Source organism: Merops nubicus, unplaced genomic scaffold (genome assembly GCF_000691845.1).
Source record: "Merops nubicus isolate BGI_N331 unplaced genomic scaffold, ASM69184v1 scaffold7671, whole genome shotgun sequence".
Taxonomy (NCBI): domain Eukaryota; kingdom Metazoa; phylum Chordata; class Aves; order Coraciiformes; family Meropidae; genus Merops; species Merops nubicus.
The window spans coordinates 1,412-21,535 of record NW_008587562.1 but is presented as its reverse complement, the minus strand read 5'-3'; the positions used below and the strand labels follow the sequence as shown (position 1 = coordinate 21,535).

The following is a 20,124-nucleotide window of genomic DNA, read 5'->3' as shown; positions in this document are numbered from 1 at the left end:
GCTGAACCAAATCAGCCTGCTAGACTTAATTCTTAAATCTCTCTCTTAATTTCCACATAAACTAATTAAAGCTGTAATATCAGATAATGTTTAGAATGGAATATAATGGCATAGGACAGAACAGAACTAGCATGGAATGGAATGGAATGATTGAATTCTTCATCTGTGCTCTTAGAAAACTGCAAATAACCATCTTATGTCTTTTATGATATTTTCAGCACTACATCCGTTGCTTTGGAGCCTGAAATTGTTTTTTCTTGATCCATGTTTCTTTCACTCTTACTACTGCAAAAAACTCTGAGAATTGTTTCCTAGTTGAGGCACTGGAGTAATTTCTCCTCTTAAAAATGCCAGGTGCAGATTAATGGCCGTGTCTAGAGACTATAGCAATATGACTCACTTACCAGTCACAATGTGGCTGTACCAGATCTTTCTATCCTTACATACACAACCATGAATCTATTCAGATGATCATGTTTTGCTTTCTTGCATAATCAGGTTTGTTGTTGCCAACATACAATGCTGTGAGCTCACCTTGACCTGGAGCGTGTTCCTAAAGAACAGCACATGCTTTTTTAGAAACCTTTCCTATATTGCAAACCCGGCTTCAGGTTTATCTCAGCATCTAAGTATGAGCACTGTCAAAGTTGCTAGTAAAATTATAATCTATCTAATATTGTTTTCAGTATTAGCAGAAGAAAAAATATATACATGAGCTGGTCGGCTGCTATGCCTTGGCTGTGTCTGAGGACAAAATTGTGTCGCAGTGGTAATCCAGTAAAGTCCACACAATCTATTCATATGTGATGCAGTGCTCAGTCCTACTCTGACTTTTTCTCTACGCACAACCCAAATATTCTTCTGTTTATTAGGCAGCCTGCAGCAATGTGCTCATCTTTTTCAGTGTCTTGGAGTGTACAGCTAGAGGAAACCTTCTGTCAGGTTGGACAATCAGTTTCACAGGAACCTGAAGTATTTTGCCAGAGGACCAGGACTATGTAGTTGTTATTACTGACTGTAGTATTTCAAGTAATTTTCACACTCTGTGATACAGCTGACAAGTACCTTGAGAGTTTGCCAAGGCATCACAGTTTGTTGAAGAGAGCTTTGAAATATTCATTAGGGCAGTATACTTGTGAATGATGTATGAAGTTAATAACAAATTCAAGGTTAAGAAATGTCTGACTTCTCAGAAGGAGGGGATAGAAACACAGCTCTGCAAGAAGGAGTGACATTTTATTAGTTATTTCTGGTTTACCACGCTAGTAGCAAATCTACTGAGTTAACAGTGGGGTTAATTAGGAAAATAGACAGGATCCTAAAGAAACCAGTTTTGTGAGGAGAAATAAAGTGAACTCTGGAGACAGAGAATTCCCTTTCCAGAAGGGTCAGAAGACTGCCCTGTGCTAAGCTTCTGTTACTGTGGCAGTGAAGGAATAATTGCTGTGCTTTCTCATGTGGTTTCAATATTCAACTGCAGAGGAGTGTGTCCTCTGCCCAATACATGTGGTGCATAACTGTAATTACCCATCCCCAATACACAGGGTCATGTGATCATCTGACTTCCATCCATTTCCACTTATGCCTATAGTAGCTTTGAGCAGCTGAATAATACTCATGCCTTGCATGTACTGGTGAGTTGTATCTCATCACTTTGTGCAAGTGTAAGCCAACAGAAAGACTGGTTTGTGTGTCTTCACGAGTCCAGAGAAGCACATGGATGCCTATAATTATTAACAATTAACTTTGCTTAATGTGATGACACTGTGCCTACTCAACCTCTTTGGGCGATAGACAAATCAGCCAAAAATTAAGTTTAAAAAAAAAGTTTTTATGTTCATAGTTAAGCAGTATTAAAATTCATTACTTTGATAATATTTTGAACTTTGTAAGTCTGAGAATTGGTGGTATATGGGGAAGGTATTATGCTAATTCAGTTTTATACTGTGTTTAGGTTTTGTTTGGATTTTTTTTCCCAAATACAAATTCTTCAGTAATTCTTTTTTTTTTTCTCAAGGAGAAAATGTACTTTGAAGATAACATAATAGGTCTCCTTTTGTCTCAGTATCACTGGTGATATGAAACAACTGGACTGAAATTAACAGAGTTGCACAATTACTTCTGTAGTTAGTGGGATCATCGTGATGCTATTGGCTTTAGAAGAACACACGCATACCCAAAGGGAAAATTTAGCACAGATTTAATTAGAGCATTGTTTTGAGGTCAAAATTTGGTTTGAGGATAAGCTTGGATTAAGGTACTTGATATCTTTTCCAAAGAAATGTAGAGTGATATACATTGCAAAAGGGGATACTTTTAATGTGAAGAATCAAATCTGGACTATAAATGACTGTTTTATTAATGATTACTTTAAAATAGTCTTTGATTAAAGATAGCTACTGAATAAAAATAAAAGAACAAAATCCTGTCACTGTATTTCTGGAGGGAGCACAATATGCTCAAGGGACTATAAATTACCATGTACTGCTTTATCACATTTATAATATATGAAAATATCATTTCACAGGGACAGGCAAAGATGATGAAGGATGGAAAGGTTTTTAGAGTTATTCAAGAGAACTGCTGGGATCCAGAAGTACGGATTAAAGAGATGGACCTATCAGGTACCTCCATAAAAGAACTGAAATCATTGCATCTCATTTAGAGTAACAGCAGCTTCTCCGTTAGTGCATCTGAAAGTGCTCAATGGCAATGTCCCAATTAAAAGGTTTAGCATACTGATTCATTAATTTAAATACCTTGAAAATCAGTGAAAATGGATACGCTTTATACTCAGACTCAAAAGGGGCATATTCCCATAACCTTCCTCATTTTCAGTACCAATTTATTACCCACATTGGCTCATTAATTTTGGTGGGATTTATAAGGCAGGAAGGAACTAGTTGACATTGAGAGTGACTGACTCTGGACTTGAAAAAGCAACATACGTACATTCCAGGTATAGAAAACCTCCATAAGGAGGATGACCCAAACTATGTGAAGAGGAAACCTTTCCATTTTTATTCCAATTGTTAAGAAGAATCTGTTTACTCATAGATTTTTTGTATGTTTTGTCTCTTTTCTAGTACTTTTTTCTGTTTAGATATTGCAACTTCATACTGTATTTTTGCTAGAGGCCTCTGAGCCTAGAGAACTTTTTCTCAGAAAAGAAAGTTTTCCTGCTTTAGAAATAAACTTCACCAGATGTCAAATTTGTAAATTTATTTTCAGTCAAGTTACTTAAATGCCACCAAATAAGGTTTGTAAGTTGGGAGTCTGAGGATGAGAGAAGTAATTTTTAGTCTGAGAGAAGGAATTTTTAGTCTGATCAGTTACTTTTGTTAGTTCTTATTAGCACTGTAAATCCAAATTGCATTTATGAGATAATTACTTTGTTAATAAAGACTTTTTTTTTCTTAGACAGAGGGTGGAATAATTCCAAGCATCAGTTTCTCAGCAGACACAACATGAATATCTTCTCCAGCTGTTCATAAGGCATAAACACCTGATCTACTGCAAAGAGCAGATATCTTATAAGTAGCATCTTTATGATTATTGTTTCCTTCTCTCACGGCATAGCATGTTAGGAGGTAGTTTGGGTCATCCTCCTTATGGAGGTTTACTGCAACACATAACCCAGGCCAATCTGGGAGCTCAAGGGCTGGCGGGCAATTTATGTAAACACAATTTAGATCATTTTCAACTACCTCATTTTCACCCTGGAGAAGCAGTATTTCAGACTCCAGCCGTTAGACATTTAGTGGGAGTGCTAGAATGTCTTTGTAACCTCTCTGAAATATGCTGCCTTGACTAGACTGTAATCATTCTCTGGGTTAGTTTGGGGATTCTGGGGATTACCACAGCATTCAACCACAGTGTAAATCATAAATAGCCTTTGGGCATCTTTCCCTTTCAGATATTTCCCTCAACAATAATGGCAAGTTTCCATAAAACAATTCTGCCCCATCTATTTGTTCTAGACAAAGGGAAAACATAGGAGCATTTTTTTTTCAAATTTTTGCACCAGCTCTTCAGAAAAAAAAAATATATATTGTAAAGACAACACCACTATTTCTCTACAAACTAAACAGTGCTCGCTTGGTTAAAAAAAAATAAAAGCTAAAACTGTGTGTTACAGCACCATCTGGTGACTTGTGCCATAAAAATGTCCCCCTTTATTACAGCACTCCAGAGATACAGGTAGCAGCCAATTAAATGTAAAAGAAAGGTCTTTGTGTTTTTCATTCTCACTGCTCACCTAATGATAAAGACTATGGGCCACATTTACTTTTTTGGATTACAAAGCTGTAGACACTTAGTTCAAAGACTGTTTTCTGTAACACAGGCCAAGATAGATTATACCCAAAAATTTAACCTCCAAACAAAGCAAAATTTTGGAACAAAGATGTGAGGAGTCTCCTGGCTGGGCAAAATTAGTATCGGTCGCTGTAGGTATTATTAACTCAGGCAGCTTACAGTTTGGTTGCTAAAAGGCTTTGTCTGTGCTGTGCCCAAGAAATCATGCCCGTAAATAGAAACCAGTATACCAAAGAGACTAAATTAGTTCTCATAATCATATGTCCTAGGTCTATTTGGTATACAAACCTGTGCCTTGATCCACACAATAAAACAAGCTATCAAGGTAATTAATATCACAGTTCTATGACACAGATCAGCATGATATTGTTGGAAAAAAATCTTTTAGTTACTCCTAACTGCCTTTTCTTGTTATTTTCTCCTTAGTAAAACCCTCTAAAAAGGGTATAAAGTTGAGATTTTTCTGTGCTGATTCTTCTTCTTCCTAAAGCTAATGTCTAGGAATGTTCAGCTTGGAAATCTACCTTTAAGGTTCGTGTTAAATTTGCTTTTCAGGGTAAGAGTGGTTTGAACTAGATACAATAATATGGGGAAAATGCTGAATACACTAAGCAAGTACATGTCCATTAGCAAATACAACTTAGGCTGTACTTTGGTATACATGTATTTTTCTAGGCCTAATCCTTAAGCCTAAACCATTGCTGCTGTACATAATATTAATCAGATCTTGTAAGAGAGATGCCTGAGTCAGCTTCACCTCCTGTTTCCTACTTAAAATAATGAGGAGGATAAATCATTTTCTAAACATTCAAGTGCATTGGCAAGGTCATTGTCTTAGAAGAAGTTCTCCTAGGGGTTCTTCTGCCATCTTTTGCATTAATAGTTTCATTACTAACAACAAAGTTAAATTTTTATAGGTGTTTCAAAATATGTGCAAAAATATTACAGACTTCTTTTTTTTTTTTAAATACAATTTTGAATGCAACTATTTAGTGAAATCCTAATTATTTTTTATTGTTTCTTCTGCTAGGTTTGTTGTCTTCATTACTGTAGCCTGTCACACGTAAAGATTTATGTTTGAACAGAAACCAAACAGCTTAGACTTAATTCTCTTTATTGCTAGCATCAAAGTTATTTCTGAGAACAGACAGATTTTATTATACTTAGAACCTCAGTACTCCAGACACAGGATGAATGACATCTATCACAATATAGCTTTGGGAAACACTTTGGAAAACATTGTGTAACAACCATATTTAACATAATGTTAAATGTTGTTTGAGCTAGTTTACATTTTTATTTAATAAAGATATATATATGATAAACATGACCCCAGAGTAAACTTAAGATCCTGTATTCTGTTGGTTTAATGTCATATTCATGTGAGAGTAACATTAAATTGCTATTTTAATTAAATGTACACATGCAGACCAAATACTTCTAAAATCAAAATACTTAGTTTCACTAATAATCCGGTATTAGTATAAAAGTGTTATTTTCTTTCTACTTAGCAAAAATATTCCAATCCTCATAAAGTGATACACTACAAGATTTATTACCATGATCCGTAATTAGAGGGAAAAAAAGGGTTCTAACCATGTCACTGTTAAATCAGTCTTTGTTACCATTAAGGCTTTTATCTTCTGCCTTTCAAAATAAAATGTTTTCTTATTTATAACATTTTACCCAAAAAAAGGAACATTAATAACTGCTTTTTCTTATTCAGGAGTCACAGTGCAAGTCCTTTCCACAGTCCCTGTAATGTTCAGCTACTGGGTAGGTTCCTACTAGCGTATTTCGTAATTCATATGTTACTAAGTTTTTTAAAAATAAATGTATCCTCCAATAAATTAGGTGATTTAAGCAGTCACTAGAGCACTAAGCAAATGGGGAATTGTTCTGCTGTGAAAAACAATAGACAAAAAAATATTCCAAGTATCAGAAGAGGCTGCAGGGTGTCCTGGGAAAGATCCACTCCAGAGTACACTCAGTAAGAAAGAATGAGACAACTACAGAATTTCTTCTGGGGACCTTATGGGGCTAGCTGGAAATGGGGAGAGATACTTTACACAGCACAAATTAGCAGGTTAGCAGGTAGACATATATGTACAGACTCCATGAAACCTAGACCTCAATCAGTATCTTCTCATGAAAAAAAGAAGTAAAAGGTTTATTTGTAGTCTTGTCCCACTTTTAAATGTAGCATGTGACTCGTTGACCTAGAATGCTTTGAATCTTAACATTCTGTAGCAAATTTAAATTAACACTTTCCCTGCACGGTGATCATGAATGCATCAAAGAAATAAAAACAGTCTGAGAAGATAAATCATAGCAAAATGCTGTTCTAAATGCATTATCAGTCTGACTATTTGGCTATGTGTACAAGTTGTTATCTGTAAACAGATATGTTATGTTAAAAATCATGCTGTTAGGCCCACATATTAGTACCACTGAACTTCAGAATATCCGGTTGGATGACATATCTTTTAAAATTTTATTCAGATATTTATGGGAATACTTTCCATTAAATATGTATTGGGGGGAAAATGAGAAAGTGATTGTATGGATATTGCAGTTCCCTTATTAGAATTATGACTGTTAACTCCTTCTAAATGTTGGAGAGGCTTGCTCAGGTTTTCTCTGTAGAATTCTCATGCTCCAGCATCTCACGTTTCTTATATTTTTCCCTTCAACTCCAATAGTAGCACAGTAAATATTCATTGATATGTTTAAAAATTATATTCTGAGGTATTTGCATTGGAATGAACAAAACTTGAGTACAGGTTTACACAAAAGGCTAGACACTTAAGTGCATCAGCAGCATGGGCTTTATTACACTCATCCTGAGCAGTAAAAGCAACAGCAGTTGATAAAATATTCAAGACAAGAAGGAGAACTGCATGCAGAGCAAAGCAAGGCAGAATTTAGCCCTACTGGTTTCCAACTATTCGCAACTGTAAAGTAAATTTAAGGTTCAAATCCTCTCTCTCTGAATTGTTTGCAGTGACATTTACCCAGTATCTTCCAGAGGTGATAACATTTGAGAACTATATTTTTATGTGCTATTCTGCTTAATATCTTCCCAGGCCAAACCTCAGGATACTTTAGATCTAGCCCAGATACTAAACAATGACTTAGCTGCTACAGTAAGGAAGTACCCCAAGAGGTTTGTGGGCTTGGGTACGTTACCTCTGCAAGCTCCATCCCTGGCTGTGAGGGAAATGCATCGCTGTGTGAGTGAGCTTGGATTTCCTGGAGTACAAATCGGATCTCATGTCAATGAATGGGACCTGAATGCACCAGAACTGTACGATATTTATGCTGTGAGTAAATGTTTCATTCTGTATTTTGAGGAATTCTGTGATATCGAATTCTGCCTAAAAACATCTTGGGACATATTCAGTTATCAGATAAATTTATAGGTGCATTAAAGCAATTGAGCCTTCTAATCTGCTTCGTGATCAGAGAGATTTAGCTGTAATTATATATGATAATTCATGATAACATGTAATGACAAGAATACAGTGTAAAACATTCTGAAACATACTTTATAATAATGAATAAAATATTTTAATGATACGAGTTCTCACTGTAGAGTTGCCTTCTGGGTTTGTGAGGATAAGTGCAGTATCAGATAAAGCATTTCTGCACTGCTTCCTTTGGATACAAGTTACTGTATCTAATCCTACTGAGATAATTGATAAAAATCCCTGAGTTTTCCAGAGATACCTATAAAACCAAAGTACCATACAGAATTATGTAAATGAGACCAAAAATTTCCAGACTGAATGTATTGGTAATAAAATACATTTATAGGTTGCATTTCTTAAATAGCCTGAGGTCCAAATGAGGATGGTCTTTTGTCTAAATTATGGGGTTTAATCAACATACATTCTTTATCTGTTTCTCAGGTTCTTATAGCTGTCAGCTTCAAATTGATCCATAGAGGTTAGTTTTCAAAATGCTCAATTTATTCAAGAATTCTGTTAGTGCAGCATCTGGACTATTTGTTTTTGTAGTCATATACAGTCAGCTATCAGCTCCCTTCCACTCTTGGAGATGCACGCGTTCACAGAATCACAGCATGGCTGAGGCTGGAAGGGAACTCTGCAGGTCATCTGATCCAACCTCCTGCTCAAGCAGGGCCACCTAGAGGCCATGCCCACATGGCTTTTGAGTATCTCCAAGGATGGAAACCCCACAGCCTCCCTGGGCTGTTCCAGTGCCCAGTCACCTTCACAGTAAAAAAGTTGCCTGGTGTTCAGAGGGAACCTCCTGTGTTTCAGTTTGTGCCCATTGCCTCTGGTCCTGTCTCAGGACACCACAGTAAGGAGCCTGGCTCCATCCTCTTTGCACCCTCCCTTTGGGTATTTATCCACATTGATGAGATCCCCAGTGAACCTTCTCTTCTCAGTGCTAGACTAGTCCTCTCAGAGTTTCCTTTTAGGAGAGATGCTCCAGTCCCTTCATCATCTTTGGACTCTTCAGGAGCCTCACGTCTCTCTTGTACTAAGATCCCTCTCTTGTACTGGGATCCCTCTCTTATAGTGCCCATGCTGCAGCTTATGTTTGACACATGTAGCAAGTAACCTCTATCCACTTTTAGAATCATGCCTGGATAATAAAGATTGTGAAATTAAGCCATATTTTATAACAAACCTTATCAATCTACCAAGCCAGTTACTGAATTACTATTTTGAGATTACAAATGTAGATGGCGAATTATTCCCTACAATCCAAAAGCTGCAGCTTTATTTATGCATGTATGGGTAATTAAACCCAAATTTTTCAAATGTGTGATAATCTCCTTAGCAACAAGAGGAGGTCCAGAAATACATCCAACAAAACGAAGCTGTTAAGCCCTGGTTAAGCATATGAATTACTCTGATGACTATAAATTTAAGCATGTAGTTAAATTACTCAATCAGAATCAGCATCCTATATTGTTCTTGTTTTCCTTTCCAAAGATGTCAGTAGTTCTGGAATAATTAATATACTAGAGTGGAGATGGGTTATTCATCAAAACACAGGTAGATTTTGAAGTCTTAGGGTGGATTAGGAATAGTTTTAGCTTGGTTTTAATTCAGGCAGAGGGCCACACGGGACAAATGTAGTGCAACAGCAATGAAAATTCCTGAATGCAACTGGAGCAATTCTGCAAAACTAGCCTAAAATGGTTCTATAAAACATTATGAGAATTCATGATCATATGTGTAATGAAAACAAAAGAATGCTAGTTTGAACCAAGTTTTATACTGCAGGATGACTGACAAGCACAGCTAAAAAAGCATTCTTGTACCACATTAGTCTGAGGAACACTTGGCTTACTAAAAAGGTGTTATCATCAGTGTTGCCAATCCTGGAGCCTCAAAAAGAACTGTGAAAGTGAAGACTTCATGACATGGCCCAGAGGAGTAAATATAATCAAACATTGCTTGTAGTTGTTTCTTCTGGTCCTCTTTACATGACTAGTACTAATGCTCAGTACAATTCTGCAGGTAATCTTTAAAACATGGCTAAGAACTAAGATGCATTTTGGTATAATTAGCTGAGAGTTAGATTTTTTTTCTTTTTGCTTCAGGCTGCTGAACAATTAAATTGCTGTCTCTTTGTGCATCCCTGGGACATGCAAATAGATGGAAGGATGTCAAAGTATTGGTTTCCCTGGCTAATAGGTGAGTGGATATTTATTTTGCTTAATGTACATTCAAGAACTGCCACGGGATTATGCCCAGAAGATGGTTGCAAAGGTACTAGTACATGATTTTTCTGTCAATCTTTTTTTTTAAAAAAAAAGAAGTACTATGATTAAAACACCATTGTGTAAATTCAGGAGTCATTGGTTTTTAAGCTTGTTTAGATTGTATAACGTTTCATACCCAGAATTAAAATTATTCAGACTAGCAACAGAATCTAGTATTGTTTTTTGTCCTAAATGACAAAAATTTTCCCTAGATGACTAGGGAAAAATGAATAATATCTGAACGACCTCTTCAAAATTAATGTGAGTAAATGAAGGAGTAGGCAAAAACAAACATTACTTCCTAGAATATCTTGGATTATTTCCTAGAAAAAGGTTGATCAGAGCTCACATCAACTATAGCTGAAACGACATGTACTTTGAAAGCTCTCCATACCTTCCTTACCATAGAGGTAAGGAATTATCTAGTTTCTGTTTTTTCCCCATCTGCTAGGTAAATCAGAACAGCACTGAATAGGGGAAGTTAGGTTTTATTGCTACCTAGAAATGTTTAGACCTGATTCCAGCCTCACTTACTCTGTTTTGTTTTGCATGGTTTTGCACTGCCTCCAATTGAGGTGTTCTGGAAAATATTACTTTTAAAAAACACGGGTAAATAGCCGCTGGTTTTGCCCAGGAAGATAAGACCCCCAGCAGGACCCCAGTAATACCTCCGGGGTGGTCTTCAGCAAACAGGAGGACAGTGACAACTAAAGGAGGGATGGGCAACGATCGCTTGCTTCCAAAATACAAGGTTTTAATAACATGAAAATAACAAACAAAAACACCTGAGGCAGGCACTGAAAACAGCACCCACCCCAGGGGAGAAGCAAAAGAGCATGTGGCCTTGGGGTCAGAGGTTTTTAACAGGTTGGTAGGTGGTTTTACAAAAGGCATTGTCCTGTAAGGATACAGAGATGGGATACCTACAGGTCAGGGGTCCAATGGCTGTTAAGGGATTGGTCTTGTGGTGGCTGAGCCAACCATGACCTGGGAAAGATGGAACATTCTGGATGTGTGCCCATGTTTGGGGACAAAGAGGTAATAGAAACCTCTGTCTCCAGGAGGCACACTGCAACAGGAAAACATACATAATATACATATAATATATGTTCTGCAATATACACTGAAAAATCCTAGTGTCCCAATCACCAGTGCAGTATCTTAAAACAGTATCAATTAATCTTGATCAGAGCTTGCTCAGCAACACAGATTTAAAAAGAGACTAAAATGATTGCATTTACTAACAAAGTATAATTAAAAGATTTTCCTGCTAAGCCTAGGAAGGTTTTGCATCTGAGTGTATGGTAAAACATTAATGAAAGACAGCCTTTTGAGCTGGATAGGTTTTATTTCCCCCACAGATGAGGGGAACTCAGTTCCTAATTTCAAGCTTGATGTCTGAAGTTAGGCACTTAAATGGTATGATATTCTAAATAGACAGGTGTGCTCAGAAACTGAGGCTTGATGTGGGAACCTAATTTGCTGTTATGTTCCTAACATTGGGCTTCCAAGTTACCCAGTGGCAGAGAGAGGATAGGTTATGTCTGAACTGTAGGAACTGGCACCATGTCATAACTAAACCCCAAATTTAGTTTTTTGTTGGAATATTCACCAACTGCCCAACTCTGCCCCTCTTTCCACACAGAATAAACCTAGAAGCATGGGTAAGGAGAGAACCTGGCATATCCCAGACCTGTCTTTGAGCTAGGGTAACTGAGGAATCAAGCCTGTACTGTGCATTCAGGACACACCCAACCTGCCTGTCAGCTGTCCCAGTGATGTAGGCTAAGAACTGGGCTTAGAAATCAGAAGATCTTAGCTTCCAGGCCTGCTTCCTCATTTCAGTTAACTGATGTTCAGCTCTGTGTCCTTCTAATAGAGATAACACGTAACCTTTGGCAGCTGCTCTGAAACTATTATTTTTTTGGTAGGCTCAAGTCTAATTGAAGAAAATGAAGATAACATTTAGAACTCAAACAGGAAAATAAGAAATAAAAATCTCATACAACACAGCTCTTTTTGTTCTTAGGCATGCCAGCAGAAACAACTATAGCCATTTGCTCCATGATTATGGGAGGAATTTTTGAAAAATTTCCTAAGTTGAAAGTTTGCTTTGCACATGGAGGTAAGTAATATACCCTGGGAAACACTTGTTCTTTAGCTGAGCATAGAATCATAGAATCCTTTAGGTTGGAAGGGACCTTTAAGATCATCAAGCAGCTCTATTTTCTGGTGTGTCAGCTAATCAGGTTACCACTTTAAGCCTCCCTCAGTAAAGAGCTGTTACCCCAAAGAAGATAATCTGGCATGTAGGCTGCTTGTATGGACACTCTTTAGCCTGTTTCAGCCAGTGTTTGAACTGTTACAATAGCCTTTAAGAGAAATGAGGAGAAAGGGGAGACAGGAGATGGTTTAAGGAAAAGGACAAGGAAGCAGCAGGAGGAATTTGGGTATCACAGTAGTGAAGAAGTGGAGAAAATAAAGAAAGAAGCTAATGAGCAGGAAGGAGTGAAAAATTGATGGTGCAGAGCATTTTCTAAATAGCTAACAGTAAAAATTCCAGATCTCTGTTGATAATGTGGCTGTTTTTCCTCATGCATATTTTCAGCTTCTGTTATTAAAAATTTCTTCTTGCAGGAGGAGCTTTTCCATACACAGTGGGGCGAATCTCCCATGGATTCAACATGCGCCCCGATTTGTGTGCAGTGGATAATAAGGTGGATCCCAGAAAATACCTTGGTTCATTTTACACCGACTCTCTTGTCCATGATCATGGTGCACTGAGGCTGCTAACAAGTGTAGTAGGAGAGGTGAGTTTCAATGCTTGCAGAAGCAGGTAAGTCATTCTTTTTTTCATTTTCTACTAAATAGCAAAAGGAGAGAAGAAGAAAGCACAAAGGATACAGATCAGAGAATCATAGAAGAGTTTCAGTTGAAAGACACCTTTAAAGGTCATCTAGTCCAACTCCCCTGCAATCAGCGGGGACATCTGCAACTAAAGAATGTTGCTCAGAGCCTCCTCCAAACTGACCATGAAGTTTTCCAGGGATGGGGCTTCCACCACCTTTCTGGACAACTATGATAGTGTTTCACCACCCTCAGAGTAAAACACTTCTTCCTTATGTCTAGTCTAAATCTCTCTCTTTTAGTTTAAAACCATCACCTCTTGTCCTGTTGCAACAAGCCCTGCTAAAAAGACTGTCCCCATCTTTCTTGTAGGCCCCTTTTAAGTACTGAAAGGCTGCAGTAAGATTTCCCTGGAGCCTTCTCTTCTCCAGGCTGAACAAACCCAACTCTTTCAGCCTGTCTTCATGGGGGAGGAGTGTCAGCCCTCAGATCATTTTTGTGACCTCCTCTGCTCCAAGAAGTTCTTGTCCTTGTGCTGAGGACTCCAGAGCTGTAGGCAGTAATCCAGGTGGGGTCTCACCAGAGTGGACTAGAGCAGCACAGTCACCTCCCTCAACCTGCTGTCCATGCTTCTTGTGATGCAGCCCAGGGTGCAATTGGCTTCTGGGTCACAAGTGCAAATTGCTGGGTCATGTCCAGCTTTTCATCTGCCAGCATCCCCAAGTCCTCCACAGTGCTGCTCTCAATCCCAGTATCCCCCATTCTGTGTTGAGACTGAGGATTGCCCCAACTCAGGTTCACACAGTAAAATCAGCCAGTAAAGTCAAAACCTGAGTTATTATAAACTGATGGGCTTCTGCCATGTGAATGTTTTTCTTGTGTGGAGTTATTGAAATGGTGGTTTTAATACAGGAAAACATGCACAGTGAACCTTAGTTCAGTGAGGCTAGTTCCTTGTGTAAGGTTGTTCAGGATGGGACTGAAAGCAAAGACTGCTTCATATGGAGCCTTGTTTTCAAATGGCTTAATTTTCAAATTCAGGTGTTTCTTTTTTCCACTTTAAAATGTTGAGAGATGTGGTTTGGCATTGTTAGGAAGTCCTTGGTAAATTAGAAGCCATGTGACTCAGTGTGACTGAAACCCACAGGTTCTTCTGGTTTGATTCTGTTAAGGTACTGTAGATGTCAAGAGGAAAACAAGAGAGAAAGTACAACAGGAGGCATAACCCATTGCTGACAAATTTAACCTTTTCCCTGCTTTAGCTTGTATAGAATGCAAGTCTCAGAGCAGTTCTGCTTTAGAGTGACAAACGAGCTTTGCATCTCAAGGCTGCTCTAAGCTATGGCTGTTGTAGGAAAGCTGCTGTCTTTGCACCACACCAAAACTGGAACTTCTCTACCTTTCTCCTAAGAAGTGACATATAGAGTCTGGTCCTTAATCATGATCAGTCTTTGCAACTGAAATTTAGTTGTCTGAGGAGAGAAAGGCTATGGATTCTAATTCAATAATCTAAAAGTCCCTCAGCAGTAGCCTCTCCGGTGTCTTGTTTACTTTGTCAACAGACTTCTGAAATTAAGTTTCTTAATGCAATAAATTAGACCAGTGTACTACATGAGATGTTGGTTGTCTTCTTTAATCCTCTTCCGAGTATTTTGAGCTCAACCAATGTGACATCAGGTGGAACCCCAGTGCTGAAAAGTCATGAGTCAGAGCCCAAAAACTTAAATGCTTTTAACACTCAGAAGAACTTAAAAAAAAAAAAAAAAAAAAAAAAAAAAAAGCTTCTTTCTCTTTTATAAATGAATGTTGATATTTTCCCATCATACTATTTCCAGGAGCAAATGCTTAAAAAACTACCAAATATCTTGTTTTTTTGAGTGCAGTCATATGTTGGCAGAATAACACATAGGAGATGAATAAGTGCTGGGTTGAAACCAATGTGATTGTTTGGGTCTTGAGGATGATGCTGTAAATTCAAGAGCCGAAGGTCTGAAGTAGGACAGGTCTCTAGAGTATAGCTGAGAGCTAGGCAGGAAGAGCATCCAGGTGTGTAGAGATGTGCTTAGACATGGCTTCAGGTCCTTGGGGACCAGAATGTCATGTGTTGGCTTTAAGCTTATGAATATTCAAACCTAGTGACAGCTATGATGAGTCACGGACACTTAACTTCATCCCTTATTGGTTTAACAGGTTAAAGGAAGCAGAAATACACAACTCTAAGAAGGAACTTTGCAAGACTGCAAAATTGCTGCAGTCCTTCACTCCCCCCATGTTGAGGTAGCATGAAGTGAATATAAATAAACACAAAATCCCTAATGATGCTGGCCACAAAACATGAAGAACTGGGTTGACAGGGTATTGAATGATTCAGTGTATTTCTGCAAAAACTTCCCCATAGCAATTCCTCAAGAGCCTTTACCCAAAGGTAAAACATTCTCTGGCCAGAAGCTGGAGCTGAGCTAGCTATAGCAATCTGACCTTTTTTTGACATATGTCTTGACAGGAAAGAAGGTGAGATTCAAGGCAAATACCATTTTTACTAATATAAGAGGACAAACTCATGCTTGATGCTCTTTGAGATTAATTTTAAGATCCACGTCCCTATGACTGTGGAACAAGTTCTGTTGAGAAGGGACCACTGAGGTTAATCTTTAGCCATATATACCTGTCTAAAAGGAGAGATGCAGTAATGAAGGCATCAAACTCTATGTTCTCTAGGGAAAACAGACCTTGTAGATAACCTTTGAAATAATGTAATTAATGCATCTATTATGCTAGCAGTATTATTTATCTGCAGAGACTGCACATGACTGAGGCCGTTTGCTAAAGGCAGGTACTGCAACCCCATTTTATAGCTTAATATTAATAGTAGCAGCACAATAATGCTGCTTCTCAGTTTTTCTTAACAATTTACAGCTCAATTTTACTGCTGATTAATAGATAGCATGATTAGCTGTGCAATACTTTAAGTTAAAGAAATATCTAATTGAAATTATATATATATATTATTCTAATGAGGGTATGAGATCTCTTTCTGCTTTGGTATATAGGAGATGTAAACAGGAATGCACAAACCTTCCTGACTTAACCTCGACAAATGAACAGCCAGGCAAATACTGGGTTCCTTCTCCTTTACTTAGAAATCCATTTTCTCATATAAAGGTAGTATGTTTATTGGTTGTTTTGGTTTTGGATTTGGTTTTGGTTTTGTTTCTTTATATGGCATACATTTGTGTTTTGTATCTGAAGAAAATATCTTGGTATCAGACTGAATATTATAAATAAAAGAATGCATTTAGCTGCTTAAATGTGCACACATCCAAATATATTTGGTTTCATCTACACTCAGAAATTGATTTAGTAGACAGAGGAGTGTAAATTATCCTCTTTTAATCCTATAGTAACACTTCTGTAATAATTTATAACACAACAACATGGAACAATGTGTATCTTCTGTTTGGATTTTGCATAAGGTTTTGTATAGGTTCTTTTAGAGACTCTTGGGTGACATCTACTGGAAATTAAAAAAAAATTAAAAGCATTTGACAAATGGAAAAAGGAACTATTTCATAAAATAACAAAAATGTGGGGTTTTCACCCTATTTCAGCATTGGTAACTGAGTTCAAATATTATTACAAGTGCCCCAAATTCATGAGCTTGACTTCAAATTCATGAGACATTTAAAAACATATATTTTTAATGAAAACTGTGGTTTCAAATATTCATGTCTCCAGGAGATGAAGCTTAAAGGAAAACAGACTTTTGATAAAATCAAGGAGTTGGCGGCATGCACTCTCCAAGGCACATAAAATGGGGAAATATCATTCCAGTGAGAAAATAAATCTGTAACAATGTGGAGCTCTTGAGGATCTGCCTATTTCTTTTCATTACTGATAACAGGAATGATGCATACAGGGTTTTATTGAATTTTCTTTTCACTGATTTTCTTTTAGAAACAAATAATATCACGTCACTCATGTTCTCAGGTACATGTTTCAAATACACAACTAATATCCAATCCCAGTTGAAGACAATGACATTTTTTAAAAAATTATAGACTTGCAAAAAATAGATTAAATTTTGTAAATGAGATTTTGGGGCTGTTATATGAAGCTGAATACTAGTTAATTTTTTTAAAGATAATTTTTATTGCATTGTATTTTTAATTACATGTTCTTCTCACATATATAATTTTAAGTTTGTGTGTGTGTGTGTATGTAGTCAAGAATTTCAAATTCAGGAATGCAAATCCAAGCATCTTTTCTGAATTTGGTGGAGAACTTCCAGAGATTCTTAAAGAAATGTGTCAAGAACTCTCGTACTCATTTGGGGCTGCACACACCAGTGTGGAGCATGCAATGAGCATGAAAAAGAACCAAAAATTATCAAGAAACAGAAGGAAGAATTCTGTGTATCCTTTATTGGCTATTTAATTCTAGGAATACTTAACTAAGATGAACTGCATTTTAGGCAACCTACTTGCAGAAGCAGTACAAATAGTGCAGGTGCCTTTTCTGTTACATTTCAAACCTGCACCACAGGACAGAAAATCAGTCTGAGTAGGAAATGACCCTTTGTGTCATATTCACCTAACAGACATTTCCTTAGACACCACAAAAATAATTAACACACAACCTGTGCTTTTTTCAAAATTAAATTCACCCAGTAAACTCTTGAGTCATTGTTTTCAAGCTTTGTTTTTCTCCTAATGAAAGTTGGAACCCAAAGATGATCTTCCTATTCACTTTCATGATTAATCAGTCCAATGCACACATGTAATTTCCTGTGGTTTGTTATAAATCCCACAGAGCACATGTAACTATATTGTTTAATGTTACTACTAAATGTACAACATGGGTTTTTATTACCAGGACAAAGTTATTCTGGGGACAGATTACCCTTTTCCACTTGGGGAACTGGAACCTGGAAAACTGATTGACTCAATGGAAGATTTTGACAATAAATTGAAGGTATGACCTTTACATTATTTTTGTTTTTTCCCCACTCCTTTTTAAGCTTCTGGTTTTAGAGCTGAGATAAACCACTGGAAAATCAGTGTAGTGCACTGATTTCTACAAAGACTGGAAGAGGCCCTTTAGTCTCTTTGCAGCTGTTCATTTTAAAGCATGAGGGAAAGCATTTGAGAAAAATACGAGTTACACACACACAAGCATATATATGTGTTTTGTTTTTACAGGATAAACTCAAGGCTGGAAATGCTTTGGAATTTTTGGGTCTTAGCAGAAAACAATTTGAATAATTATGAAGATATTAAAGAGACCAAACTTCAGAAACAAAAGTGAATCCTTAAGGGATACTTGTATTTGCACATGCAGTTATACAACTGAAAAATAAATTTGGCAAGTATATTACAGTGTACTGTTATTCCTAAAAGGAAAGCAAGGGTGCTGGAGATGAGCATGCACAGGTATTTCTGTGCATTTGAGGATTTAGGTCATCTTTAAATAATTCTGAAATGCCTGCTTTCATAAAAAAGATTTCATCTTTTGCAGTTATAATACGAATCTCTAAAGGATGATCAATGTCTTGTTATTTGGACTCGATTCCCAGAAGAAAGAACTAAGGAAATTATGACTTTTATCCATTACATTCCAGTTTTTGTTCTACCTAATAAGCAGAATTGAAAAGAATCTTAAAACATAATTTTGTTGATGCTAAATAAAAGGCAACATTTGCTTTTATCCACTGGTTGAAATTGCAGTATACCACAACAGTTTAGCACTTACGCTTTGTGAATGTTGTGGTAGGATGGGAACGGTCTATGAGGAGACTTGTACTTTTTAAGCTGCCTCCCACACTTCTGGCAACTGTTGCATCAGAAACAATTTGAACAATACGGTTGTAAGTGCAGAAATAATGCATTTCTCTGGGTAATACTTTGCGCGTCACTGTCAAAATAAATACTAGTGTCCAGCAACAGTAGGATTTAGTGTTCTGTTCCTTGAGAAATACTTCCTGCAAGTAAAGCTAGATACTTTAAATGTTGAAATGTGAATGCTCTGACTAATTTGAGTCCTGGAATACAGGAATGAAAAGATGGTTTACGTCAGTGACTATTAATTGAAATGAGTTTTCATGATTATCTGGTGAGCGTGCAGGCATCCTCCTGAGAGGGTTTTATACTAGTCAGAAGAATGCTGATGAGCACTTAAAGTCTCCATTCTCCTGAGGTCATTTGCTGGTCATGTGTGCTGTCACTATTCTTCTGTCCAGTCTTAGAACACTCAAGGAAAAATAGTATTAGACAGCATTTGGTTTTGCAGCTGTGTCCTAATGTCACAGATTGAACCTGAAGGATGTTGAGCATCTGCAGTCCCTGCTCATACCTGTCTCTGTTGGACTACAAAGAAGGCTTTGTCATTCTTCACAGTGTCAAAAAAAGAAAAAAAAAAAACAAAACTGGTTTGTGCAGGTTAATTGTATGTTTTCCTACCTGTTGCATTTGGATCTTTACTATGTTGCTTCTCCAAATATGTTCCATAAAAGACTACTGGACATCAGAAGCAGACAGCAGCTCACAGGTTTAGGCCCTGGGAATATCAGGTTTCCCTTGCAAGAGGAAAAGAGAAACTAGATAAAATAGCTTCAATGATATTTATTGCCCTCAGGTTCACAACATTTCTGTTGGCCTTTTTTATTTAAAAATCTGCATCCAAGCACTGAGCTACTTAAATGTATGATTTTTCAACTGGATTATTTTAGTTATATTTCAAAATAGAAGAAAGGCAACTTCATTCTCATACAATATTCTTTTCCGTCAGCATATTCGATTTTCCCAGATGTTGAAATGGATTTAAAAGGGAGATACATTGTGATTTCTCCAATATATTTTCAATGGATTAATTCTTCCATTTTTTTAATGAATGAAACCAGTTAGGTTAGTGAGAATGCAGTGTTACATCTTTGGAGACCAAGGTCTGGCACCTCTCCAATAGCAAGAACAGCATTTAATTACCTTAACCTGTGACCAAATGGGTGATTGCAGCACTCTGCATGGCAACTAATTAATGTGCACACCCTGCATAAATCATACTCATTATGCACTGCCATTATTTAATGAAATTCTACTTACTCTCAATGCGTTAAGATTTTTAAGACAGGGATATATATAATCTTCCTTTTTTTTTTTTTTTGTTAACAAAGCTAAATTTTTAATTACAGTCAGACAAGAACATTCTTCATACTATACCACCAA

The 20,124-nt window shown here is 37.1% G+C and overlaps 1 protein-coding gene across 1 annotated transcript in view; it reads left to right on the top strand.

The window, feature by feature from the left end:
• ACMSD (aminocarboxymuconate semialdehyde decarboxylase) overlaps positions 1-18,276 on the top strand; it is a 24,247-nt gene extending 5,971 nt beyond the window's left edge. Inside the window, exons 3-10 of the mRNA XM_008948953.1 lie at positions 2,528-2,624; positions 6,044-6,093; positions 7,404-7,640; positions 9,899-9,992; positions 12,090-12,185; positions 12,698-12,870; positions 17,780-17,878; positions 18,106-18,276. Coding sequence (XP_008947201.1) covers positions 2,528-2,624; positions 6,044-6,093; positions 7,404-7,640; positions 9,899-9,992; positions 12,090-12,185; positions 12,698-12,870; positions 17,780-17,878; positions 18,106-18,168 — 909 coding nt within the window. The 3' untranslated portion in view covers positions 18,169-18,276. The remainder of the gene's footprint in view (positions 1-2,527; positions 2,625-6,043; positions 6,094-7,403; positions 7,641-9,898; positions 9,993-12,089; positions 12,186-12,697; positions 12,871-17,779; positions 17,879-18,105) is intronic.
• Positions 18,277-20,124: the final 1,848 nt, after the last annotated feature.